General features: G+C 52.5%; 2 protein-coding genes across 4 annotated transcripts in view; one reads left to right on the top strand and one right to left on the bottom strand.

Annotated features, from left to right (window-relative positions):
• Positions 1-22,481, top strand: part of CUL9 (cullin 9) — a 36,381-nt gene extending 13,900 nt beyond the window's left edge. For all 3 annotated transcript variants that reach the window (XM_032409785.1, XM_032409784.1, XM_032409783.1), the window contains 25 exons: positions 1,441-1,546; positions 1,832-1,927; positions 2,192-2,367; positions 2,863-2,996; positions 3,345-3,524; positions 3,686-3,795; positions 3,891-4,073; positions 4,202-4,362; positions 4,647-4,875; positions 4,970-5,159; positions 11,313-11,458; positions 11,606-11,735; positions 11,883-12,082; positions 12,551-12,801; positions 13,820-14,165; positions 18,536-18,676; positions 18,836-19,000; positions 19,219-19,382; positions 19,705-19,798; positions 20,253-20,327; positions 20,446-20,556; positions 20,706-20,823; positions 21,201-21,334; positions 21,968-22,041; positions 22,142-22,481. In XM_032409785.1, coding sequence (XP_032265676.1) covers positions 1,441-1,546; positions 1,832-1,927; positions 2,192-2,367; positions 2,863-2,996; positions 3,345-3,524; positions 3,686-3,795; positions 3,891-4,073; positions 4,202-4,362; positions 4,647-4,875; positions 4,970-5,159; positions 11,313-11,458; positions 11,606-11,735; positions 11,883-12,082; positions 12,551-12,801; positions 13,820-14,165; positions 18,536-18,676; positions 18,836-19,000; positions 19,219-19,382; positions 19,705-19,798; positions 20,253-20,327; positions 20,446-20,556; positions 20,706-20,823; positions 21,201-21,334; positions 21,968-22,041; positions 22,142-22,331 — 3,904 coding nt within the window. In that variant the 3' untranslated portion in view covers positions 22,332-22,481. The remainder of the gene's footprint in view (positions 1-1,440; positions 1,547-1,831; positions 1,928-2,191; positions 2,368-2,862; positions 2,997-3,344; positions 3,525-3,685; positions 3,796-3,890; positions 4,074-4,201; positions 4,363-4,646; positions 4,876-4,969; positions 5,160-11,312; positions 11,459-11,605; positions 11,736-11,882; positions 12,083-12,550; positions 12,802-13,819; positions 14,166-18,535; positions 18,677-18,835; positions 19,001-19,218; positions 19,383-19,704; positions 19,799-20,252; positions 20,328-20,445; positions 20,557-20,705; positions 20,824-21,200; positions 21,335-21,967; positions 22,042-22,141) is intronic.
• Positions 22,482-22,533: 52 nt separating this feature from the next.
• Positions 22,534-26,295, bottom strand: DNPH1 (2'-deoxynucleoside 5'-phosphate N-hydrolase 1). The gene is made up of 4 exons (XM_032409786.1): positions 26,073-26,295; positions 23,620-23,688; positions 23,341-23,451; positions 22,534-23,174 (listed from the first exon to the last, which is right to left on the bottom strand). Exons 1-4 carry the CDS (start codon positions 26,275-26,277, stop codon positions 23,059-23,061), a joined length of 501 nt encoding a protein of 166 aa, XP_032265677.1. The 5' UTR covers positions 26,278-26,295; the 3' UTR covers positions 22,534-23,058.
• Between the last annotated feature and the right edge of the window lie 843 nt (positions 26,296-27,138).

Here is a 27,138-nt window from a genome sequence, read left to right as displayed (position 1 = left end):
GTGTAGACATCCTCGTTCCCTGAGCCTGGTGACATGCTCCTCCCACCAGGGACAGAAGTCACTGCCCTGTGCATCGTGTTGAGGGAGATTGAGAACTTCCTCATTCACTCTTCCCATGGCTGCTTGTTTAATGTATACCCTGTGCCAGGCACTGGGCCAGGGTCTGGGGCTATAAGGACAATAAGATATGGTACCCGTCTTCGGGGAACCTGTGGTCTTGTTGGGGAGCTAGCCTGGAAAATCAGTAAGAGTAAGAAGAGGTGACACGGACCCTGAGGCCAAGTGAGAGGCTAGAGAAGGCTTCCAGAAGGAGGGGTTAAATGAGCTGAGCTTTGAAATTAGCTACATAAAGAGAGGGCAGTGGCTAGCCCAGGCAGAGGGACAGCATATGTGCAAAATGGAAATAAGAAACACAACGATGTGTTTGGGGGAAGTTTAAATGACTGTGTTTGGCTGGAATGTAGGGTGTGTGTCGTGAAATGGCAGGAGACAAAGCCAGAAAACTAGGCAGAGCCAGACCACAGAGAGTTTTGTGAACTAAGAAGTTTGAGCTTTATTCCAAAACTGGGGGAGCCACTGAAGGATTTTTAAGAAGAGAAGAGACAAAACTAGATTTTTTTATTATTATTTAGAAAAGTCACTCTTGGAGCACCTGGGTGGCTCAATTGGTTAAGCATCTGCCTTCGGCTCAGGTCATGATCCCAGGATCCTGGGATCGAGCCCCATGTTGGGCTCCCTCCTCAGTGGGGAGTCTGCTTCTCCCTCTGCCTCTCCCCCTGCTTGTGCTGTCTCTCTTTATCAAATAAATAAATAAAATCTTAAAAAAAAAAAAAAAAAGAAAAGTCACCCTGGCGATTATGGGAGTTTGGGTTGGAGGCCAGAGAGTTGGAAGGTTTATGCGGTGGTCTCATTGAGAAACGAATGTGTTCAGTTAGGCAGAGGGAATGGGAATAGTGAAGGGGTGGCGGACTGACACATCTCGAGGACCAGAATCTCCAGGATGCGCCGTTGACATGAGGGAAGCGGTGAGCAGAAGTCACAGTGACAGAGCTCTCTAGGGAGATGGCAGTTTTCTTCCCAAGAGGGATGTAGGAAGAGGAGCAGACTTCTGTGGATGGATGATGCTTCCACTTGGGCATGCTGACTTTGAGGTGCCTGTGGGGTGTGACATGGAAATGTCTGGTACACAGCATGAAAGCTGAGAAGAGCCGTCTAGGGTAGAGATGTGGATTTAGAGTCATTAGGGTATTAGTTTTTGATTGAAACTATGGTTTTAAATAAAGTCACTTTGGGGGAAGATAAGAGGAAAGCAGAGGCTCAGGGGAAGACTGACACTTAAGGAGGCAGCAGAGGGACAGCAGGCTGAGGAGGAAGTGGTGGCTTGAAGTCATTTTGAACAAAGGCCAGGGCCCCAGTTCTAACTGTTTTCTCCTCTCCCAGGCAGCTGACTTTGCTCGTGGCCAGTGAGGACTCAAGCTACATGCCGGCCAGGGTGGTGGTGTTTGGGGGCGACAGCGCCAGCTGCATCAGCACTGAGCTCAACACGGTGGGGACCCTGGTGCCCCCCGCCTTGACCTCACTCCCCATCCTTCTGTCCCAGGACCTCCTTTAAAGGACTCAGTCCCTGGAGGATTCCCACGTTCCTTCCCCCAGGCAGGCTTTGCCTCCTAAGCAGTGAGAGCAGAGTTTGGCGTGCACGTTTGCGCGGGTCTGTGGGCTCAGTGCAGAAGGGAAGCGCGCACACCATCCCAAGATGCGGTTGCCGACAGTAGTCCCTCCACCCCCACTGCCGGAGGTGACAGTCCTCTCTCCTTCTCCCCTACGCTGTCAGGTGAATGTGATGCCCTCCGCCAGCCGGGTGGTCCTCCTGGAGAACCTGAACCGCTTCTGGCCCATCATCCAGATCCGCATAAAGCGCTGCCAGCAGGTAGGGTGAGGGAAGAGGCTGAGCTGGGGATCACGGGGTGGCACAGGGTCTTCATAGTGATTGCCTCCCCCAGCATGGGGGGGCCAGGCCCAGGCCATGCATCTGCTGGGGGGATGGCCCAGGAGCCCGTTGAGTTCCAGAGATGTGGGAATGTCTCACGTGCCTCCGGGGAACTCAGGACCTGAGGCCTGGCTTCTTTTTTTTTTTTGGTAGTGCTTGGTGGCTGGGTGGCTTAGGTGGTAGACAAGTCTGTGCGTGTTACAGGGCGGCATCGACACCCGGGTCCGAGGCGTGGAGGTGCTGGGCCCCAAGCCCACTTTCTGGCCACTGTTCCGGGAGCAGCTGTGCCGACGGACGTGTCTCTTCTATACCATTCGGGCACAAGCCTGGAGCCAGGACATAGCGGAGGACCGCAGGCGCCTCCTCCAGCTCTGTCCCCGGTGGGTGGAGCAGGCAGCGGGCCCGGTGGAGGAGAGGGAGGGGAGGTTAACACAGCAGGAGGACACTGTGCAGCAGTAGCTGGTGGGAGGGGCGCCTCGGCGGCTCAGTCGGCTGGGCATCGGACTCTTGGTTTTGGCTCAGGTCATGATCTCACAGTCATGGGACCGAGCCCCGCGTTGGGCTCTGTGCTCAGCGTGGAGTCTGTTTCAGATTCTTTCTCCCTCTCTCTCCCACTCACTGTTTCTCTCTCTCAAATAAATAAAATCTTAAAAAAAAAAAAAAAAAAGTAGGTGGTGGGAGACTTCTGCAGGAGTCTGAAAGGTGAGGCAGCAGCTAGGACACGAGGGGAAGAGGGCACGGGGGCAAGTGTGCGCTGATGGCAGCAAGCTGGGTACGGGACCAAGCACAGTGAGAGTGGGAGCTGACTGCACTTGAGTGGAGGCCGCAGGGAAACTTGTGTCTTCGACCCTTGACCACACTTTCCTTATTCCCAGACTCACCAGGGTTCTGCGCCACGAGCAGAATTTTGCTGATCGCTTCCTCCCTGATGACGAGGCCGCCCAAGCATTGGGCAAGACCTGCTGGGAGGCCCTGGTCAGCCCCCTGGTGCAGAACATCACCTCCCCTGGTAACCATCCCGACCCCTGGCCGCACTAACCAGCCCCTCGTAATGATTCCCAGGGATCACCTGAGTGATCACATCTTGGTTCTCTTGGTCCGTCTTTATCCCTGAAGGCCTGTCGCCTCAGTGTTCCTCTCCTTCCTGCCCCAGAGACTGCTCCCTGAGACTCTGGTATTTGAATCCTCTCCTCCACCCCACCCCCACCCAGTTAACACCCACCCAGACTCCAGCTGAAGTAAGCCTCGGCCCGGCTGCCCCCCAGACCTTTTTGTGTAATTGGGCCTTCTCTCTCCTCTTCCTGGGCTCTCTGTCTCCCTATTTCCCATCACCTGTTTCTGACCTGTCTTCTTTTAGATGAGGAGGGTGTGAGCTCCCTGGGATGGCTGCTGGATCAGTACTTAGAGCAAAGGGAGAGCTCTCAGAACCCACTGAGTCGAGCAGCATCCTTTGCCTCTCGAGTTCGTCGCCTTTGTCACTTGCTGGTGCATGTGGAGCCCCCGCCTGGGCCTTCTCCTGAGCCATCCAGTCGGCCCAGTAAGTCCCAGCAACGGCCTGTTGAGCTGGCTTCTCCCCGTCTTGGATCTTACTCTCTCTGACTGCTTCACTCTGGGCCTTTCCAGGGGTCAGTACTCAAGACCCCTGGGTCCACTCCAGGGCTGAGACCAAGCCACTTCCCTTGCCCTCTGTCTCCACAGTCAGCAAGAACAGTAAGGGCCGGGATCGGAGCCCCGGGCCCTCAGCAGCCCTTCCAAGCAGCAGCCTGAGGAACATAACGCAGTGCTGGCTGAGCGTGGTGCAGGAGCAGGTGAGAGCAAGGAAGCTGCAGTCGGGCGGGGGGGTGGCGGGGGTGGGTGCGGGGCAGCCAACCTCCTGAATCTGCTGTTCCTTCTCCCTTCTCAGGTCAGCAGGTTCCTGGCCGCAGCCTGGAGGGCCCCCAACTTTGTGCCTCGATACTGTAAACTCTATGAGCATTTGCAGAGAGCAGGCTCAGAGCTCTTTGGGCCTCGGGCAGCCTTCACGCTGGCTCTGCGCAGTGGCTTTTCAGGCGCCTTGCTCCAGCAGTCCTTCCTCACCGCTGCCCACGTGAGTACCACCAGCCTCCTGGTCACCCGGTCACCCGGTGCAAGCTCGCCTCTCACCTCCTCTCACCCCCCACTCTCCTGCTCCACGCCCTCTTCATGCTTGGCCGGTGCCCTTTCCATTGCCCCCAGATAAGTGAGCAGTTTGCCAGGCACATCGACCAGCAGATCCAGGGTGGCCTGGTTGGCGGAGCCCCTGGAGTGGAAATGCTGGGGCGGCTTCAGCGGCACCTGGAGCCCATCATGGTCCTTTCTGGCCTGGAGCTGGCCACTACTTTTGAGCACTTCTACCAGTGAGTGCAAGTCTGAGAGGTAGGGGAGGGGAGGCCTGGAGTCTAGAGAGGGTGAAGGTTTGAGTCTTGGTGGGAAGAGGGGGGAGGAGGCAGTGGAGAGGAGAGATTAAGATACAAAGATGGCCGAGGCACTGGTGGAAAGGGAGTAGGGAGGGAGAGGGGAGGCAGGGCCTGTGACCCAAGCCTGCCGTGACAGAGGAACCTACATTCTGGAGGGGCAGGCAGCGGGGCCGGGCCGAGCTGCCGCCGCACTGAGGCTCGGCCCTGCTCTGCGTGTGCTGCAGGCACTACATGGCAGACCGTCTCCTGAGCTTGGGCTCGAGCTGGCTGGAGGGGGCTGTGCTGGAGCAGATCGGCCTCTGCTTCCCCAACCGCCTCCCCCAGCAGATGCTGCTCAGCCTGAGCACCTCCGAGGAGCTGCAACGCCAGTTTCACGTCTACCAGCTCCAGCAGCTCGACAAGCTGCTCTTGGAGCAGGAGAATGAGGAGGAACAGGGCCTGGAAGAAGAGGAGGTAAGAGCAAGGGAAATGAGTGGGTGAATAGGAGAGCGAAAGACTAGACCAAAGAAGGGAGCCCAAGAGCCCTTGAAATCCTTCTGTCTCTCAGGAGGAAGCAGAGGAAGAGGAGGCTGAGAAAGAACTATTTATCGAAGATTCGAGTCCAACAGTTTCCATACTGGTCCTGTCACCACGCTGCTGGCCGGTCTCCCCACTCTGCTACCTGTACCATCCCAGAAAGTGCCTTCCCACTGAATTCTGTGATGCCCTTGACCGCTTCTCCAATTTCTACAGCCAGAGTGAGGAGATAGGGACAGGCAATTGGAGATTGGGGTGAGATTTGGGGTGGCAGGAGAGGAAGAGGAGAGGACCTGTGGACAGGAATGCGTAGATAGGAAGAAAAATGGTCTCTAGGGACAGCAGTCTCCTAGGGAAGGGGGAAAAGGTGAGTTAGATCTTTCTTAATGTCTCTCATCATTGCCTTCACTTTTGTATGAATTTGTTCCATTTTTCTTTTTCTAACTTCAAGTTGCATGCTTACTTAATTTTTACCCTTTTTAGGCTTCTTTCCAAGTAAAAATGTTTAAGGCTATTCATTTTCCTCTCAACATTACTTTAGCTGCATTCAGTTTCGGGTGTTTTTGTTTTTTAGATTTGTTTTTCTTGTGGTATAGTTTTCAGTCAAGTACACAAGTCTTAATTATGACTTAATGAATTTTATATACACATATCCTCCCATAACCAGCCCCAGAGCATTTCCAGCACCCCAGACTTCTTGCTTCATGTCCCTTTCTAGTTAGTGTGTTTTTCCAAGAGAAACCATTGTTCTTCCTTTTATCACCGTAGATTCTTGTCTGTATTTGAACAACATATAAACGGAATAATAGGGTATATACTCTGCTGTGTGCAGTTTCTTCCAGTGGGTGTAATGTCTGCAGGGCTCTCTGGGTTGGCAGTTGTATCATTACTTTGTTCTTTGTATTGTGGATTCCTTCCCATTGTATGAATATCTTTACCCTTTCTGCTGTTGATGGACATTTGGGATGTTGCCTAAATTTTTATTATGCTGTGTGTATTTAGTATTTTTTTAGTTCTGAGAATATTCTAATTTCCATTATTATTTCTGTTTTGATCTGTTACTTTTTTATGAGTCTATTTTAAAATTCCCAAACCAGTTTTTCTTCATTTAGTTGTCTTTTTGTTTTAGATTTCAGACCTCATTCCATTGTGGCTAAAGAACGTGGTTTCTTTGATTCTAAATTTTTGCAATGTCTTGAGACTTCCTTTATGGCCTAGTAGATGGTCAGATTTTGTAAGTGTTCCATGTGTGATTAAGAAGAATGTGTATTCTTCAGCTGCTGTTTAAAGGCTTTTACACACATTCCACTAAATTGACTTTGTTCATTGTATTCTTCAAATTTTCTGTAACCTTACTCATTTTTGTCTGCTTGATCTATTACTGAGAGAGGTGTATTAAGATCTATCATTATGATAGTGAATTTTTAAAAAGATTATTTATTTATTTGAGAGAGAGCGCGCCCAAGTATGACCTAGGGGGAGGGGCAGAGGGAGAAGCAGACTCCCTGCTGAGCAGGGAGCCCGAGTTGGGGCTCGATCCCAGGACCCTGGGATCATAATCTAAGCTGAAGGCAGCCGCTTAACCGACTGAGCCACCCAGGCACCCCGATAGTGAATTTTTAAACTTTTCATCAGGTCAGCATTGCTTTATATATTTTTTGACTATGTTGTTAGATAAAAGTTTAGGGGTACCTGGTGGGTGGCTCAGTTGGTTAAGCATCCGAACTCTTGATTTTGACTTAAGTCATGATCTCAGGGTTGTGAGATTGAGCCACTCTTTGGGCTCCACGCTGCTTAAGATTCTCTCTCTCTCCCTCCCCCCCCCCCCCCACGAGCTCGCACTCTCTCTCTCTCTCTCAAAATTAAAGTTTAGATAGAGGCGCCTGGATGGCTCAGTCAGTTAGGCATCCAACTCTTGGTTTTGGCTTAAGTCATGATCTTGGGGTCATGGGATCAATCCCTGTGTTGGGCTTCATGCTCAGGGGGGAGTCTGCTTGTCCCTCTCCCTCTGCTCCTCCCCACCAACACACCACTCTCTCTCTCTCTCTCAAGTAAATAAATAAAATCTCTTAAAAAATAAAATAAAGTTTAGATAAAAGTTTCAAATCATTTGACAGTGTTGTCCAGTAGAACTTTCTGCAGTGATGGAAAAGTTATTTTCTGCACTCTTCAGTATGATGGTCATTTGTGGCTACTGAAATGTGACTAGTTCGACTGAGGAATTGAGTGTTTAATTTTATTTACTTTAACCAGTTTAAATACCCACATGTGGCTACCATAATGGACTATGCAGGTTTAAAATCTTAATTAAACTTTATTATTATGAAATGACCTTCTTTCTTTCTAGTAAGGCTTTTTCTCTCAAAGTCTATTTTTATCTGGTGTTAATAATATACCAGTTTTCTTTGGTTAGGGTTTTTCCAGGATATCTTTCTATCCTTTTACCTTGTCAGGGGAGAATGATAATTCTTTTGGGTTTCTTTTATTGTGGTGAAAGATGAATATAAAATTTGCCATTTAACCATTTTTTAAGATTTTATTTTTAAGTAATCTCTACACCCAACGTGGGGCTCGACTTACAACCCTGAGTTCAAGAGTCATATGCTCCACTGACTGAGCCAGCCAGGTGCTCCTCCATTTTAACAATTTTAGGTGGACAATTCAGTTATCCTTTTACTTAAAATTTTTTTTTATTTGGAAATAATTTCAAATTTACAGAAAAATGGTAAGAATAATACAAAGAACACTCATATACTCTTTTTTTTTAAAGACTTTGTTTGAGAGAGAGAGAGAGCACAAGATGGGTGAGGTGCAGAGGGAGGCAGAGGGAGAAGCAGACGCCCGGCTGAGCAGCAGAGATCATGACCTGAGCCAAAGGCAGACACTTAACTGACTGAGCCACCCAGGTGCCCCAGGAACCCTCACATACTCTTTATACAAGTTTACCTTTTGTTAACATTTTGCCCTGTTTCCTTTTATCATTTGCTCTTTGTGTATATATACATTTATAGAATGTGTATTTGTGTGTGTGCATACACACACATACACACACACACACACATTTTTTCCCCTTGAACCACTGAGAATAAATTGTATATATGCTGGCCTGTTGCCTCTAAATACTTGGGTATATATTTCCTGAGAATCATGGTGCTCTCTTACATAATAATAGTTCATTTATCAGTTTCAAAAATTTAACATTGGTGTAATACTTTAAATCTATTTTTCACGTTCCGATTTTGTCAAGTGACTCCATAATGTCTGTTATTTTTTAGTCCAGGACAGCATCCAGGCTAGGATCATCTATTATATTTAGTTGTCATGTCTTTAGTCTCCTTAATGTGGAAGAATTCCTTAGCCTTTTTTTGTGTTTTACAACATTGACACCCTTGGAGAATATAGCCATTTAAAATTTTCTAAACGTTTTTCATTTTATATTTGTACATTTCCTCATAATTAGATTCAGGTGATACATTCTGGGCCAGAATCCTAAGTAAGTGACATTATGTCCTCTGTGTGTTTCATTTGGAAGCACACAATTTCCATCTGCTCCTCTTTTGTGATGTGATTTTTGACAACCTGATCAAGAGGTAGTTTGATTTCCTACTATATAGTTAATATTTTCCCCTTGCCACTATTAATAAGCAGTCTGTTGGGGAGATACTTCCAAACGATGCCTATATTCCGCTCTCATCAGAATTTCCCCCAGTATCATTTACTTTTGTCTTTGCCTTACTCTTACTTTAGGCAGGTGTCTTATAAATACCTAGAATTTGTTTTTTATTCAACCTAACAATCTCTCCTTTTGAGTTGTCAATCTTAGCCTGTTTATAATTAGTATGAGTAAATGATATATTTGGCTTTTATTGCTAAACTCTTACATTTTAGTTTACCTTTCTTATAATTTTAAATTTTAGTTATTTCATATACACAAAAGAATATAGAAAACACATGTACAGTTAAAAGAAGAATAATAAATTGAACACCTTTGTAGATATGTTTCTACCTTGGGTTTTTGTGCATTTTTTTCTCTTCTTTTGGATTGATCTTTTTTAATTCTTTTCTTTGTGTCTACCAGTTTGGGAAGTCACACATTCTGTTTTTGTAGTTGATGACCCTAATGTTTGTAACCTGTATGTTTGACTTGTTAATATCACTCTCCCACCTTCCTGAGCAATAAAAGGACCATAGAAAATCTTTTTTTTTTACGATTTTATTTATTTATTTGAGAGAGAGAGAGTGGGAGAACACGGAGAGTGAGAGGGAGAAGCAGGCTCCCCACTGAGCCGAGAGCCAGATGAGGGACTCAATCCTAGGACCCTGGGATCATGACCTGAGCCAAAGGCAGACACTTAACTGACTGAGCCACCCGGACGTCCCAGGACCATAGAAAATTTTAACTGCAGTTCTCACTCCCATCTTAATTGTTATTGTTGTTTGATACTTTAGGATTATCTTTTTTTTCCTACTTTCTAAAGAGTCATTATTATTATTGTCCTATTCAGTTGATGTTTAGATTTGCTATCATACTAGTTGCTTCCGTCACTAATCCTTTTGCATCTTGATCCTTCTTTCTGAGTTCAGTCTCCTTAAGTATATCCTTTAGAAGTCTCTTCATTGAGGGAGTATTGGTGGAAAACTTCATCAGTTTTTGAGAATGGCTTACCTTCACTCTCATTTAAAAATTTTTTATTATGATAAATTTCAGATGTACACAGAAGTAGACAGAATGTGGGGCGCCTGGGCAGTTCAGTCAATTGAGCATCTGCCTTCAGCTCAGGTCATGATCCCAGGGTCCTGGGATCGAGCCCCACATTGGACTCCCTGCTCAGCGGGGAGTCTGCTTCTCCCTTTCCTTTTGTGTGCGCTCTCTCTCCCTCTCTAAATAAATAAATATTAAAAAAAAAAAAAAAAAGTAGACAGAATAAACTCCAGTGTACCAACATGGGTCAGTTCATGGCCAATCTCATTTCTTCTGTACCCCCACCCACTTTACCCAGTTCTCCAATTTAAAGGATTAAGGATTTTATTTTTAAAAGCAAGGACACTACAGTGATCAAACTTTGAGAAATTAATAACAGTTCCTAATATCAAACAGCAAAGTGTCCATATTTCCCCCGTTTTCTCAAGTTTTCAAAATTAGTTTTTTGCTTATTGGGGATCCACACAAAGCCCACACCTTGCATTTGATTGAGCTCTATCTTCCGTCTCCATTAATCTATAGGTCCTGCTTTCCGTTTTTGCCCCCTTAACAATTGTCTGTGGAGGAAACTGGATTGTTCGCCACACAGAATTGTGCACAGGCCGGATTTTGCTGACCATATCCACATGGTGTCCTCTGGCCTGTTCCTCTGTCTCTCATTTCTGGAAAACAGATACTTAGATGTGGAAGTTGATTCCAATTTGGGTGTGATTTCTGGGGCAAGAGCACTTCATAGGTGGTAGTGTGTACTTCCACCTGTCTCTGGGATGTTGTAAGATGGGTCAGTGGATTTCAGTGTTGCAAGTCTGATCTGTACATTATATAATAGTTTCCTGTCAGCTGTTCACGAGGCGGTCACTCGTTACCATTGCTTAGCTCTGTCATTTCATTAGGGCGGACAGATTGCGCCATTCTAGTTTTGTCATACCTTCTTCACATATCAGCTGGAACGTTTTCTCTATGAAGACACACTTCCTCTCGGCAACTTTTTGGTTACCCTGAAGTACGGTTGGTACTGGAGAGGCTTGATTCTCTCCTCCTCCCCCTTATTTTTAACCAGTTTTCAAAATAATGTGTTGGTTCCTCCAGCATCCTCCAAAGAGATAACCAATGTGGTCTTTTTAAAAAAAAATATGTCATTATGAACTCATGAATTTTAAAATATTTCATGTGTTTCAATCCAGCGCAGATGTTATCTTCTTGATGTTCAAACTGTCCCATCTTTGGCCAGAGAGCACCTCTCAGATTGTCTCCTTTTGATATTCTCTGCCTTTGACAGCATCCTTGCTTTCTAGTATGAGTGAACATCCAGGCTCGTCTTGCCTGAGTTGTGACACAGGAGGAGGAAGAGACACAGCCTAGTGGGTCTTTAAAAACCGTCAGCTCCTTGAGGGCAAAACCCAGGTCTCTCCTCTCTGGTGTTTCTTTCATGGAACCTGCCTGGTGTGGGGCGAGGCACAGGGTGGGCTCCCAGATACCTGTGGCTCAGCAGGGAGGCAGAAACAGAGGAGGCTGAGCTCTGGAAGCTTGACAAGTCACTTCAGTGGGGGCCCTCCTCCCCACAGACATCAGCAGGAACAGAGCTTAACTAATAGTACACCCTGGCCTCAGCCTCTAACCCCCTCGCTTCCCCTCCTCTTTGTCTCTCCTCTTCTCTTCCCTGCTCTCCCAGGTCAGAATCATCCAGTCCTGGACATGGGACCCCATCGGCGGCTGCAGTGGACGTGGCTGGGCCGGGCTGAGCTGCAGTTTGGGGACCAGACCCTGCATGTGTCCACCGTGCAGATGTGGTTGCTGTTGCATTTCAATCAGACAGAGGTGCCTCAGCTCCTCAGCCTCTCTCTCTGTTCTCTTCCCCCTGTCTGTCACTGTTCTCCTAAACTGCCCCTTCTTCCATCCTTCGCCCCTCTTATTTTCCTTTCCCCTGACTATCTACTCCTGACTGGCCCTGTTTCTCCTCACCAGGAGGTGTCTGTAGAGACTCTGTTGAAGAATTCTGACCTCACCCCAGAACTACTGCTCCAGGCACTTCTGCCCCTCACCTCAGACAATGGCCCTTTGATCCTGCATGAGGGTCAGGGCTTTCCACACAGGGGTAGGTCAGCGGGGGCTGGGCTGTGCCGCTGCTCCTACAGGGTGGGGTGCTCATGGTGGGCGTGTGGTAGGGAATGAATGGGCTCCCCTTTGCCGCCATTCACCTCTCCCTTCCCCTCCTCGGGTGCTGACTGGGAGTGAGTTCCAGGTGTGCTGCGGCTTCGGACGCCTGGGTCCCGGCGCTCTGGGGAGGCCCTGTGGCTGATACCTCCGCAGACGTACCTGAATGTCGAGAAGGATGAGGGCCGAACTCTGGAACAGAAGAGGAACCTCTTGAGCTGTCTTCTTGTCCGTATTCTCAAAGCCCATGGGGAAAAGGGCCTCCATATCGATCAGCTGGTTTGTCTGGTAGGCCGAGGGGACCGTGGAGTTAAGGGAGGGAGAGAGTCAGGCTCAGGGTTGGGGCTTAGAGCCAGGGATCATCACAAGAGAAGGTAAACATTCTCAGTACAAGACCTCGTAGGGTGACATTTGCATCTGGGTTTTCTCTTCCTGACAGGGCGCTTAGTTAGAAAGTAGAGATGAGACATGAGTGTTCACCATGTGCCAGGCCCTATTCCAAGAGTTAGCATGATTAAGTCATTTAATCTGCACAACAATCTTATGGGATAAGTGAGGGTGGTGGTATTACTATTATTATTATTATTATTATTATTTACTGTTACTCTCGTTTGACAGAGAAGAAAAGTGAGGCATGAGAGTTAGTAACGCATCCATAGTCACACAGCTAGTAAGTGGAAGAGCTGAGCATTGAACCCCGGCAGGCTAGCTCCTTTAGGTAAAAGTGGCCTGCCTGTTTCCTCTTCTCCCATCCAGGTGCTGGAGGCCTGGCAGAAGGGTCCAAATCCCCCCGGAAGCCTGGGCTGCACTGTTGCAGGAGGCGTGGCCTGTACCAGTACAGATGTCCTTTCTTGCATCCTCCACCTCCTGGGCCAGGGCTACGTGGAACGGCGCGACGACCGGCCCCAGATCCTGATGTATGCCACCCCAGAGCCTACGGGGCCTTGCCGGGGTCAGGCAGAGGTCCCCTTCTGTGGCAACCAGACCACCAAGACCTCCAAGCCTAGGTAGCCATCCTCGGTCCCGTTCCCCAGCTGCAGGGGCTCCAAGCCAGCAGGGAGGGTTGGGCTCCCCAGGACAGATGGCCCTGCAGTGACACAGGAGGAGGTTTAGTGCCAAAGTTAGGCTCTTTTGTGGAAAGATGCCTCATTTTTCTCTTTGTCTTACCCTGTTTTCCCTGCCTCTGTAATTTCTCCCACTTTGCTAGTCCTCATTCCCTTGTCAGCACTGGCACCCCCTTCTCTGCCTTCCTAATTGGGGGCCTTGCTGTCCCCATCCCCTGAGAGCCAGTCCTTATACAAGGGACCCAGACACATAAGCTCCTGTGTAGATGCCTCTCGTTCTAAGCAAAAATGAAATATCATACAGATATGTACTGAGTGCTGATGATGCACTTTGTTCCGTGAAATGTACAAACTCTAGTTTTCAAGAAGCGTGTTCCACAGAGGAATTTGCCATAGGATCCCCCTAATTAGCTGGCACCCTAAAGCTTGCCCCGTCACATCCAGTTCACAAGAAGTATGTTTTGGCACCGTGTGTAAAGTGAGTTCTCTAGAGGAATCATTTGCATACACATCATGGGGTGGGGGGGGGTCTCATTAAAAGGCAGATCCTGAGTCAGTAGAGCTCCCTGTGGTACTCAGGCTGCTGGTCCTTGGCCCATACTTTGAGTAGTAAGGCTGCAGACTCCGGTTTCTCACCAGATGGACTGTTGGTGTTTGGGGTGGGGTTTACAGTGGGATTATCCCATCCACTGTGGGGATCCTGTGCACACTTAGCATCCTGATCCCTGCCCACCAGATTCCTGGAGTGCCCGAAATCACAGTGACAGCCAGCCCCAGCCCTCACTTACAGATGCTTCTGTGGAGAGCCGCGCTCTGACAGTGGGTTTGGGTGGTCATCCTGAGGCTGGTTAAGCACACACAAGCAGGGGTGCACAAATGGGGAGCTGAGGGCCGGGGTGGGGTTTGTTTAGTAGATAAGCAGGGCAGGGAGACTGATTGCTGCCTCTTCTCTACCCTCAAGCCCGGAAGCTGTAGTTGCCCTGGCATCTCTCCAGCTGCCTGCAGGCCGCACCATGAGCCCCCAGGAGGTCGAAGGGTTGATGGAGCAGACGGTACGGCAGGTGCAGGAGACGCTGAACCTAGAGCCAGATGTGGCTCAGCACCTTTTGGCTCATTCCCACTGGGGTGCTGAACAGCTGCTGCAGAGCTACAGCGATAACCCCGAGCCCCTGTTGTTGGCGGCTGGGCTGTGCGTCCCCCAGGCCCGGGCCGCCCCTTCCCGCCCTGACCACTGCCCTGTATGTGTCAGCCCGCTGGAGCCCGACGACGACTTGCCCTCCCTCTGCTGCATGCACTACTGCTGTAAGGTGAGGCCCGCCTGCTTCTCGCCTGCCGCTGGCTTTCCACCTTCAACACGGTTCCCTGGCAGCTCTGGGGTTCTACCCCAGCACTGCCATTTCCTAGCCAGGGCAATGTTGGACAGACCACTTAGTCACTCTCAAACTGGTTTTGTCATCTGTAAGTGGTGCCACCAGCTTCAACAATCTGGGGAGTGGTTGCCAGGATCCAGCAATAATGTATCAGTGGCTGTAAAACTTTACTGTATATTATAATCACTGGGAGCTTTTAAAAAATCCTCTTGCTCGGGGTGCCTGGGTGCCTCAGTCAGTTGAGCATCCGACTCTTGATTTTGGCTCAGGTCATGATCTCAGGGTTGTGAGATCGAGCCCCGCATTGGGCTCCATGCTGGGCGTGGAGCCTGCTTGGGATTCTCTCTCTGCCCTTTCCCCCACCCTTAAAAAAAAAAAGAAAAGAATCCTCATGCTCAAACTGTAACCCAGACCAATTAAATCAGAATCTCGGGGTGAAATCCAGGCATCTGGAGTTTAATTTTTTTTTACATTTTTAAATTTTTTATTTTATTTTATTTATTTTTAAGATCTTATTTATTTATTTGACAGAGAGAGACACACTGAGAGAGGGAACACAAGCAGGGGGAGTGGGAGAGGGAGAAGCAGGCTTCTCGCAGAGCAGGGAGCCCGATGCGGGGCTCAATCCCAGGACCCTGGGATCATGACCTGAGCCAAAGGCAGCCGCTTAACGACTGAGCCACCCAGGTGCCCCTATTTTATTATTTTTTACGATTTTATTTATTTATTTATTTATTTATTTATTTGAGAAAGAGAAGAGGCGGGGAGAGGGACAAACAGACTCCATGCTGAGCACAGAACCCGATGCAGGGCTCGATCCCATGACCCTGAGGTCATGACCTGAGCCAAAATCAAGAATCAGACGCTTAACCGACTGAGCCACCCAGGTGCCCCTATTTTTCTTTTTTTAAGATTTTATTTATTTATTTATTTATTTATTTATTTATTTATTTAGAGCACAAGCAGGGGGAGGGGCAGAGGGACAGGTCGAGAGAGAATCTCAAGCAGATTCCACGCTGAGCACAGAGTTCCATGCGGGGCTGATCCCATGACCCTGAGATCATGACCTGAGCCAAAACCAAGAGTAGGACGCTTAACTGACTGAGCCACCCAGGTGCCCTAGGCATCTGGAGTTTTAAAAACTCAGGTGATTCCAGTGTTCAGCCAAGTTTGAGAACAACAGATAGGTAGATAGATAACGCACACACGTAAACCATACATCAAGGCACTTTATAAATGAGAAATGTTATTAAATTGCTAATGACAGTAGGTTTATGGTTTTCTTATCACCAAGTCTATCTCAGAACATCAGCACTTACCATATATTCTCACTGAATATAAAAATGAAAAGAAATGGTGTAAACCAGAGAATAGCACAGAAGTAGAGGGAATTATGGGAAGCCAGGTGTTGCCACCGTGAAGCGGAGCAGAGCAGGCTGTAGACGGGGGAGTGAGCGGTCCTCAGTGACGGCGGAGAGGGGCCGAGGTGCAGGGAACCGGGGTGCGGAGTGTCGCGTATTCCCTGCCTCACAGTTCTTAGAACTGGTGCCAGGCCCAAATACCTCAACTTAACAGGACAAGCACGCTTGTTGCCATGAATCTAGCGGCCTCTGCCAACAGCGTCTCCGCAGGGGTGGGTGATCTGGGACGTGAGCGCTGACATGCATGTATATGGGTACTTTTTCTCCCTCCCTTTTTCTCGGCTTCAGCTTACTCTTCTCACACTGTTGCCTGTGCTCCCTTTTTCCAGGTTCTTAATTATTTCCTTTCCACTTTCACTTTATCATTCAACTAATATTTGTCACGAACTCACTGTGTGCACAGCACTGGATGCTGCTGTATGAGGAGGTGGGGAAATCCAAGCAAGAAATAACCCAAGAGCTAATAATACCAGCAGCTCATACTTATGGGGGATGCGTTCTGGGCCATTCCGCTGTGATACATGCGTTACCTTGCTTAATTTCCGTGGTAGTTGTGTGAGGTAGGTATTTTTACTGTCGCCATTTTGCTGGAGACAGATGGAGGCGCCTGGAGAAGTCACCTGCCCAAGGCCAGGATTTGGACTTGGGCGGTCTTGCCCCAGGGCCCTCCCTCACACTCTCATGACAAGTGCAGGAAGGAAATACAACAGGGTCACGTCATAGGAAGTGACCGAGGTGAGGACTGGGGGAGGGGCCTGTCGGGGACTTAAGACTGGGGAGGTCAGGGAGGGCCATCCTGAGGAGGTGACGATCTAGGGGAAGAGTGTGGCAGACAGAGGGGACAGTGAGTGCGAAGAAGCTGAGCCTGGTGGCTAAAGCAGTGACGTGGTGGGACAGCTGAGGGAGAGATTTGGGAGGGACACAGGGGCCCAATTGGGTTGGGATTGACAGACGGTGGGCTTGACTTTACGGAAAGCCATGGTGGGGTTAAGCAGGGGAGTGATAGGAAGGATCTGATTTATATTTTTGAAAAGATCACTGCGTGTGGAAGAAGGGCTTGGGCGGATCAAGTGTGGAAGCAGGGGCACCCATCGGGAGACTGTTGTACCAAGAGCCCGGAGGTGGTGGGAGTTTGGCCCAGGGTCAGGGGTGAAGAGAGAAGTGGACGGGTTGGGGTACAGTATCAAGAGGCAGAGCTGACAGGGCTCGGTGGAGGCAACATGGGGACTTAGGACAAGGGAATCAAAGGTGCTTCTTGGATTTCTGACCTGAGCATCTGGGCGGATGAGATGTGTCATCCGCTGAGTTGAGCAAGATGGGGGCTGGGGCGCAGTGTGGAGGGCAGGTTTTCGAAGGGGAATTCAGTCTGTTCTGGCCATGTGAAGTTTGAGCTTCTTGTTGGACACCTGTCTGAGACTGGACGGGGGAATTTGGAATTAAGTGGAGAGGCCTGGCTAGTGTCCTGCAGGGAAAGAGAAGCAGGCCCAGGGTGCCGAGCTGCACAGACACCCCTGTGGAGTTGTAGAGACAGGGAGCCTGGGGAAAACAGGCTCACTGGACAAGTCCCAGCCAAGGAGGAGCCTGTGAATAAGTCACAGCTGAGCAGCACAGCGAAATGCAAGGGAACTCAGAGAAGGGAAATCCTGGGGCTTGGGGCTGTCCCAGGAGGCTTTTGTGTGTGACCTTGAGTGACAGGCAGGGTTGGCAGGGGCAGGAGGGGGATACAGGCTGGAGACTGCATTCCAGGCCGGCCAGACAGGGAGGACAGCAGAAGCTAGAACAAGCCCACAGCAGAGGGGCTCCTTAGGGAAGTGGGATGGGCTCCAAACTGAGAAGCCAGCCTTTAGCCTCTAGGCCATAAGGGACCCCATGTGCCTGCAAGTGTGCGGTCTGAATTTGGAGCGTTTTCCTGTTTTATCTTAAAAATGCAGGAATTCTGCATTCAACTTCCCAGTTTACCTGAGTTTGTTTCACTATAAAAAGGGTTTTGTTCTGTTTAGTACTTTGCTTTGAGTAAACATAGTCTGGTAAGGCACTTTTCATTTACCCTGGAACTTTGGTACCACTGATACGGATTCATGCAGTCTCCCGGGGTCTAGATGCGTCATCTTGGAAAGCTCTGCAGTCGGCAGTGTGAAGGAAGGGAGTCATTAATGGGGTATTTTAGGAGGCTCAGGCTGCTGATCACGCCTGAACCAAGTGGATTGCATGGAGGAGGGATCGGGGTAGGAAGACCATTTATGGGGACAAGCTCCTGCCGCAATTTAGGGGTGGGGGGATAAGGGCCTGGTTTAGGGTGGTGCAGTGACGTGGGAGCTAGAAAAGGATTGAGAGATGTGAGGCTTCCAACACTGGTGACTGGGATTGGGGGGATGCAGTGGGCAAGGCTGTTTTGTGGAGAAGAGGCTGAGTCTGGGGAGATGGGAGCACCCAGGGACCAGGTGAGCAGATGGAGCTGGGAGGAGAGGCCACAGAAGCGTTCACGGCGTCCAAGGCCAGCCACCGGGTGGGGGAAAAGGCGCCCTACTGCCCTAGGCCTCCCTCTCTGACCTTCTTGCTTTCTCCAGATCTTTCTTAGCACTTGAATCATCTCCTTTTTCTTGATTCTTTTACCCATTCTCTCCATGTCCATCCCAGCAATAATTAAAATGAGGCCACCATCCCGACCCACACATTCTCGAAGGCAACTGTGATTTGGGCCAATCCCAGGAAAACCCATAGAAGCCAGAAAGGTTAGGGTCCATTTTGAGATGGGTCCAGAGCAGGCTTGTTTCTGGCGTTCCATATTGTCGGGGATGGGTGCGAGGTGAGTTACCAGGACACCGGCGTCCTGTACTGCATCCCTGCTGTCCCTGAGCAGCCTCTCCTTCCCCTCCCCCCGCCCAGTCTTGCTGGAATGAGTATCTGACAACTCGGATTGAGCAGAACCTTGTGTTGAATTGCACCTGCCCCATTGCTGACTGCCCTGCGCAGCCCACGGGAGCCTTTATCCGGGCCATTGTCTCCTCACCAGACGTCATTTCCAAGGTAGCCCCTCTTCTGCGGGAGGCCGCCACGTGCAGCCAGAGGGACAGGCCCCAGGGAGTGGACTGGCGTGCAGAGGGTGGGTGGGGAGGGGTGGTGGTTACAGAGGTGTGGCGTCCTGGAGAGCCGTGCCCTCACCTGGTGGCGCCTATGTCCCCACAGTACGAGAAGGCCCTCCTGCGTGGCTACGTGGAGAGCTGCTCCAACCTGACCTGGTGCACCAACCCCCAGGGCTGCGACCGCATCCTGTGCCGCCAGGGCCTGGGCTGTGGGACCACCTGCTCCAAGTGTGGCTGGGCCTCCTGCTTCAACTGTAGTTTCCCTGAGGTGGGTGCCTGCCCAGCCCTGCCCTTGCCAGCACCCCTCTCCGCGCCCCCCCACTCACACACTCACACACTCTGCCTTGTCCTCCCCTCTGCCACCGGGTCGAGCTCTGTTCCTCCCCCTGCAGTCCTCCACATGCGACCTCCCTGCCTTGCACACCCGTGGCGCCACCTTTGGCCAGGGCTCAGGGCTCAGCCGTGACCTCCCCGCCCCCTCTCTAGGCGCACTACCCTGCCAGCTGTGGCCACATGTCCCAGTGGGTCGACGACGGCGGCTACTACGACGGCATGAGCGTGGAGGCCCAGAGCAAGCACCTGGCCAAGCTCATCTCCAAGCGCTGTCCCAGCTGCCAGGCTCCCATTGAGAAGAACGAGGGGTGTCTGCAGTAAGAGGGGTTACTGCGGGCATTGGTGGGGTCAGAGGGCACGGGAGAGGGTGGGAGGCCTGGTGGTGCGGAGGGCCCATGGGGCTTCCCAGAGGGCTGAGCGAAGGAGGGCAGTCACTCACCACCCCCAGCGTGGCGCCCTCCGGTGACGCCTGCACCTTAACGCTCCTTGCCCTGCTTTAAAGTCTGCACCACATGGGGCTCGGAAGCGAGGGTGCGCTCACTAGAGGTTAGTAAGGTTAAAGAGACTGTCAGGGCCCGGAGGGGCCAGGGCAGGTTCGGTGGGGCCTGCAGCCCTCTGACCAGCCAGCTTCCTCCATAGTATGACCTGTGCCAAATGCAACCACGGATTTTGCTGGCGCTGCCTCAAGTCCTGGAAGCCAAATCACAAAGACTACTACAACTGCTCCGCCATGGTAAGGGGCCGGGGCCAGGGCCAGGGGGCCCAAGGGCAGCCAGGATGGGATGTGGCTGCAGGCCTGGGCAGAGAGGGTTCTGTGTCCTGAGCTATTGGGACGGAGGCTCCATGTGAAGACAGAAGCCACCTGGGCCTACAGGCGCTGGGAGTTCTGTCCTGGGAGGTGTGTGCATTCTCCGAGGCACCAAGCCAGAGCAGAGCAGAGCCTGTCCCTCGCGTCAGAGCCTGGCACCCCTGCTTAGTAGGTGGCTTTGGGCCAGTTTCCTTGCCCACGCCTCGGCATCCTCCCCTGCAGAGGGGGAGAGTAATGTGACCTACTTCACGGAGTTAGGATTAAATGAAAAGATCTGGGTGAAGAGTCCGAAGGCCTGCATGCGGGGTGCCTTGTGTGTTCGCCCCATCCTGCCCAGGAAAGCACCCAAGAGCCCTCCCTCTCCACCTGTCCTTACCAGGTAAGCAGAGCAGCTCGCCAGGAGAAGCGGTTTCAGGACTATAACGAGAGATGTACTTTCCATCACCAGGCCCGGGTGAGCTGGGAGGAAACGGTTGTGTGGGTGAGGTGGTCAGAGGGCTGGGGTGGACGGCAGGGCAGGGGCCCCAGATCTGAATCGGGTGGGTGGCGCTGATCCGCCTCGCCCTACACAGGAGTTCGCCGTGAGCCTGCGGAACCGCGTGTCTGCCATCCACGAGGTGCCACCCCCCAGATCCTTCACCTTCCTCAGTGACGCCTGCCGGGGACTGGAGCAGGCCCGCAAGGTGGTGGGGGCTGGGGCGGGGGGGATGTACCAAGGGGTTCTGGCGGGCCCGGCCGCTGGCCTCTAACCCCCGGGGACGGACGGAATGAGGCAGCGGGGAGAGGGCGGTGCCGAGGCTCAGCAAGGAAAGGCCGACTCGGGCTCCCGCAGGTGCTGGCCTACGCCTGCGTGTACAGCTTCTACAATCAGGGCACGGAGTACATGGACGTGGTGGAGCAGCAGACCGAGAACCTGGAGCTGCATACCAACGCCCTGCAGATACTCCTCGGTGCGGCCTGGTCCCCCGCTCGCACACTCCTTTCCCCTGCCTGTCCACCCCCGCAGCATCCCCTCCCAGCAAACAGTGGGCAAAGTGGCACCCCCACCCCAGTCCTCCTCCCCCTCCTTCACAGCCTTATGTGACCAGCCTTTTAAAATTCAGGTATGAAGGGATGTGGTACTTGCCGTAGGTGCCTAAGGGCACAGGCCTTCACCTGACCTGTTCGATTACCATCTGCCCCTGTCCACTGGGATGGAGGCCCCATGGAATGTCTAGTCTAGAGCCCTGCCTGGTAGGTGTGGGTAGGACTTGGTAGATGTTCAGTAGGTGTTTGAAGGGAGGAACAGAAGGAGCAAGGGAGCCCCTGTGCCCTGCCCCCTCTGCAGAGGAGACGCTGCTGCGGTGCGGAGACCTGGCCTTGTCCCTGCGCCTCCTGCGTGCCGACTGCCTCAGCACCGGCCTGGAGCTGCTCCGGAGGATCCAGGAGAGGCTGCTGGCTATCCTGCAGCATTCTACCCAGGTATGCGGCCCAACCCTGGGCCTCCTGGGCCCAGCACAGCCCCTGCTCTGGGGGGATGCAAGAGGAAAGGCGGCTGTTTGGAGACCTGGGCGTGCATCCCAGCTCCTAGGTCAGCCTGCCGGATGTGGCTGGGCTCTGCCACGTAACCACCTGGCAAGTGCTACAAAATAGAGTCAGCCCACATCAAGGGTATTTGCCCAGATGCTTGCTCATCAGAATCACTTGGGGAACTTTTCCATACTTCCCAAGTGGGAACGTTGGGATGGGGATCCACTGAGGTCCTTCCCAGCTCTAATACACTGATGTTGTGTCTGAACAAGGAGTCCTGCCCTCAGGGAGCTTACAGAGGAGTAAATAACTTGGGTAGATAGGACAGGAACATACACTGTTAGCTCCTGAAGCACAAGGGCGGGGTGCCTCACCGGCACGACCCATGTCCCCTGGAGTTCCGTGACGTGCAGGCTTGGGACTGTGGAGTCCCAGGATGAGGGAGGGAGAGGAGCTGGGAGAATCTCTGTGGCGGGGGGGCGCCCCTAGGAGGCCGGCAGAGAACGGTGGGTGAAGGAATGCTGGGCAGAGGCCCAGGTACTCCTCTACTCTCCGACTTCCCACATCTCCCCGGCTCCTCGCCAGGACTTCCGGGTCGGTCTGCAGAGCCCATCGTTAGAGACCCGAGAGGCGAAAGGATCCAACGTGCCTGGCAGTCAGTGAGTAGGGTGGGCAGAGCCGCCGCAGGGGTGTGGGAGGCAGGGGTGTGGGAGATGCGTGGCTTCGCCTCAGGCTGAGAGTGGCTCCCTCCCTCCCTAGGCCCCAGGGCTCCTCTGGGCTGGAGGTGGATGAGGAGGAGGATGAGGAGGATGATGTGCCCGAGTGGCAGCAGGACGAGTTTGATGAGGAGCTGGACAACGACAGCTTTTCCTATGACGAGGAGTCCGAGAACCTGGACCGAGACACTTTCTTCTTCGGTGACGAGGAGGATGATGAGGCCTACGACTGAGGGGCAGGACACAGGGAACACGTGGAGCCACCCCAGAGTCCTGGGGGCCGAGCGGGGGAGGTCGCCCCTTCCTGCCATTGTTGGGGGAGGCGATTCCCAGTGTCTGCAGTACCTTCTGTTTACCGAATAAACTTTTTTCCACATCCTTCTCTGGAAGCAGGCTGCGCAGCTGCGTCCCCAAAGGCTAGTGTCAGCTCCCCGCTGCCTCTGTATACCCCCAACCCTCATTCTTCCCTTTTCTTTTAGACCTACAGACGCTTGTGTTCTCCGAGAAGGCCCAAAGCAGACCCATTTGACCTAAGCTGGACAAAGGGAAATGAAGGTCCGCATGGTCCAGGGCCAGGTGCAGGCCTGCCCATTTGTCCCAGAACCCCACCCAGCGTCAGAGGAGACCGAGAAACGGCCACCCTCTGGGCCAGCCTTCCTCAAACTCTTGAACGTTCCTGGCATGAGTCTGAGGGCATTAGGAAGTACTCTCTCTTGGGGGCCTACAGAATGTTAACGGGTCTCTCTACATCTTGAAGTGAAGCAGGAAAGAAAATGATATTCCTGAGGACCTATTCCGCCCCATCACTCATATAGACGACATAGGTAGAATTTTAAACATACCTTTTAATTTGGTAGTGGGGCTAAGAGGTAGGAAGGGTACTAGGGCAGAGTCTGGGATTAGAAGAATTAACAAAGTGGGGTTAAATCAAGCAGTTGGGTCAGGGGAGGCAGCCATCTGCTAGGAAGGGTCACCCTCAAAGTATTGATCCAGCATGGCCTCCACCTGGCCCTCCTCGTAGTCCAACACCTGGAACCTCGAGCCATCTGCTGCTCCCCGGATCATGGCTGAAAGCACTGAGAAGGGTGGAGGGAGGTGAAGGTTCCTTCCATCCACGTTCCCCCTCTCTGCTCCCTGCCCTGTCCCGTTTTGGGGATAGGCACTGTCCTCAGAGCCCCCCAGGGCTGGGTCTGCAGAAGGCTGGGGTGGGAGGAGGGGCAACCCAGGGCTTGGAGCGCTCACCTCGGCCAGACTGTGGACGGAAGAGGCACAGGATCCGCTTATTGAGGGCCACGGCCCGGCCCAGCTCGTAGCCCACACCCAACGATGGCTGGGTCACTTCTGCCACCACCACTGGGAAGAAATAAGAGACCGTGGCTCAATATCTGGGGCTTGTTAAGGGACAGATGACAGAGTCTGGGCGTGGTGAGAAGGGAACTCCCTCCCTGGTGTGGACGACAGGCGTGTCCAGGGGATCTAACATCCCAGAGGAGTTTGTGGGTAGGAGGGGGGACCACTCACCATCTGCCTCCTGCAGCCAGGCCAGGTCCCGCTCATGGATGAGCCTGTCACCCCCAGCAGCCTCTTCCCCTGTGGAGGAAGAAAAGCTGGTCAAGGCCAAGCCGCTGCCTGGTCCTCAGCACTCAGTACCTCTCCTGTGCCCTCACCATCCCTCTGTCTGTCCTGCTCAGCGAGGGGGGAAGGCATGCTAGATGACCTCCGAGGACCCACCCAACACTGAGGCTCCAGGCAAGGGATGAAACAGAATATAGCCACAAGAAAACTTCCAGGGGGGGCGTGATTAGGGCCAGATGAGGGGCACAGAGGAGACTACGGGAAGGACTGTTCCCTCACTGTGGGTCAGGGATCAGAGATGGAGAGGAGATGAACAACCAGAGTCTAGCTGAGCGGCTCGCAAGGTTTGGTGGGTGCTGCATCAGCTGAACGCTTGACAGGACACCCGGCTGCCCCAAGGGCTCTCCAGGCGATTGGGAGCCCCACCAGACTTCGAGCACCAGTGCGGGAATACAATGCACGACCAGTAGGAGGCGGTGGGAAGGAAGGTAGAGGAGAGGCTCTTCCTGGGGTCAGAGGATAAGGCCCTCAGTTCTGGCTTGATGAAATGTTACTGCCCACATCAGAGCAGAATCCCCAGAGAGCTTGTTAAAAATACATCCGGGCGCCTGGGTGGCTCAGTCGGTTAAGCGTCTGCCTTCGGCTCAGGTCATGATCCCAGGGTCCTGGGATCGAGTCCCGCACTGGGCTCCCTGCTCTGTGGGGAGCCTGCTTCTCCCTCTCCTCCCCATTTGTGCTCTCTGTCTCACTATCTCTGTCTCTCTCTCTCAAATAAATAAAATCTAAAAAAAAAAAATACATCCTAAGCCTTCACCCCAGACTGCTATGTGAGCCTGCATTTTAAACAAGTTCCCTCAGATGACATTCGAGCACACTAAAGTTCCAGTACCACTGGGTGGGGGGCGTGGACAGGACATGCCCTGAAACCAACGAACCTTAAGCTTCAGGGCCCTGCACTTGGAGGGCCCTTTCCAGCGCCCTAGCAATTTTGCTTTGTGATTTCATCTGATGAGGGAGCAGAAGGCAAGCTGAAGACAAAGCACAAGCTGACACAGGGCAACCCCCGCCCCACTCCCGGGCGGGATCCGTGTGACCTTCCTCAGGCACTCCCGGCTGCCCTAGAGCCAGGGGAAGGGAAACACAAAGGGTGAACTAATAGAGATCACAGTCCTGCAGGACAGGAGCCTTCCCTCAGTTTACCAATGTCTTAGTAATTTACAAGAAAAAAGCATTCGTATCAATAACCTAACTTCCAGAGACCCATCACTCCATTTTCCAGAGCCCTAGCATCACCCTCCCCTCCACAGTGATGTGGGACACAAAGGTAAAGGAAATGCAGGTAAAAATTAAATGTCCTTAACCTGCAGCCCATTGACAAATACTTGCAGGCAGGGTATAACATTCCTCCAGGAAGCTCCCAACAGTCTTAATGCTTTGCTAAAGGGGAAACCACCTTAGCTTGACAAGGGCAAGGCCTCCAATATCTTCTTCAGCATATCAAAGTCCTCTTGGACACCTTCCTTTCTCCTTACCTCCCCCCATTCTCAGGTATATAATCAGCCATTCCTCAAAACCCCAGGGCAGCAGCTCTTTCTGCCCACGGGCTCCTGTCCCCGCACCTTAATAAAATCACCTTTCTGCACCAAAGACATTTCAAGAACTCCTTCTTGGCAGCAGGCTCTGGACTCCAACCTCACCAACATTCCAAAAACTACATCACACCTTTTTAAAGAGGTCTCCAAAACTGCATTAGGTCCCACAAATCCTGGATCCGCTCCTGGGGCTGGCGAGGGGAAAGCACTTAAAGGTTTTCTGAGCAGAAGTACAAGAGTTCAAGCACAACTTTCAGACTAGAAGACGCGCGGAGATTCCAGACGAAAACTAATCAAAGCGGCGCTTTAGAAAGACCCAGCAGTCAGGAAGTAACAGCCTGATGAGAGGGCATGAGAGAGATGGTGGTGGTGAAACCTGGGGTCCTCGGGGTCCAAGAGAGGGCGGATACCTTGACCGCCAAGGGGGAAGCAGGAGGATAAGCTCTGTCTTAGGTGGGGGAGCAGATGCCTGCGGGTGAGGCGGGAACTGCAGCTGCCCCATTCATTCCCATTCTGCTCCTCCCTGCTCCGTCCCTGGAAAGAGGGGAAGAAAGTTCTCCAGGAAAGAATCAAGGTCCAGAGAACAACTGAATGCGGAGACCGGGCTCCCACCGCAAGCTCACTGGGACCCCCGCTGTCCGAGCCCCGGCTCCCTTTCCCGGCTGGGCAGGAGGGGACCGGCTCCGGGCCAGAGGGACGCGCGGCCGGCTGTCGGACGGCCGCCGCGGGGGCGGGGGGAGGGGGGAGTGCAATCTCGGTAGCCGGGCGGGACCGGCCCGCCTCACCGCGCCCCGCCGCCCGCCTCACCGCGCGCGCCCAGCTCGGCGGCCGCCACGTGCTCCGTGAGCACCGCCCCGAAGCGCCGCAGCCGCGACACGATCCGCCCGTACAGCGCCCGGTCCTCGCGCCCGCCGCGGACGCTCCCGCAGAAGTACAGGGCCCGGCGGCCCGGCTGGCCCGGCTGGCCCGGCTCCCCGCTTTCCCGCGCTCCGGCCACGGCAGCCGCCGCCATCCCGCCGCCGCCGCCGCCGCCACGCCCCTCCCGGCGCCAGGGGGCGCCCGCTCGCGGTCACGTGACTCGGCCAACCCCCCGGAGGCAGCGCCTGCGAGTGGGCGGGGCGAGCTGCGAGCACGGCATTAGCCTCCGGACGCTGACGACGGCGCGGCTGGAAACCCACCGCTTCCCCGACCTCGTCCCTGCAGCTGGTGGCCCGTACCCCACCCGCTCCTGCGCCCCTCGGGCCCGGGCCTTCCCCGTCTCAGCTAGACGCAGGTGCATCCTCTGGTGACGCCACCTCCTAAGCCCACCTCCTACTACTCTCACTCTGCGCAGCAACGCTGGCTTTCCTCAAGCATGCTGGCCATGCCCTTTGCTTTCGCTGTAGCCTGGCAGCTTCCCGGAGCACTCCCTCACCTCTTACAAGTCTTCACAGGTCACCTTCCTTGACCATCCTATTCAACATGGCAGCCGCCTGTTCGCAGTCCTCCCTGTTGCCCTCCCCTGCCTTACCTTTTAGCCTTCTCCCTAGCATGTTGATGAATTTCGTTGTTTGTCTTTCTATACCCAGTAGAACGTAAGTCCCCAGGAAGGCAGGAACTTTTCTCTGTTTTGTTAACTGCTATATCCCTAGCTTCTAGAACTGTGCTGGACACGTAGGAACTATTTAACAAACATTTGTTGAGTGAATGAGTGGATTCAGATGAGAAATTATATTTGCCAGCACTTTGTAATCTGCTCAGCCCTATAGTAGGCTGATAGAAGCAGGATCTTCAGGGAGGCTGGCAAACACACCATTGTTCCCTGGTAATAACAATGATTTCCCCCTCATTATGTGATGGAAATATACAAACACAGGACCAAAAAAAAATCAGA

Source organism: Phoca vitulina, unplaced genomic scaffold (genome assembly GCF_004348235.1).
Source record: "Phoca vitulina isolate PV1807 unplaced genomic scaffold, GSC_HSeal_1.0 scaffold11, whole genome shotgun sequence".
NCBI lineage: Eukaryota > Metazoa > Chordata > Mammalia > Carnivora > Phocidae > Phoca > Phoca vitulina.
This window is presented reverse-complemented; position numbering and strand designations above follow the sequence as displayed.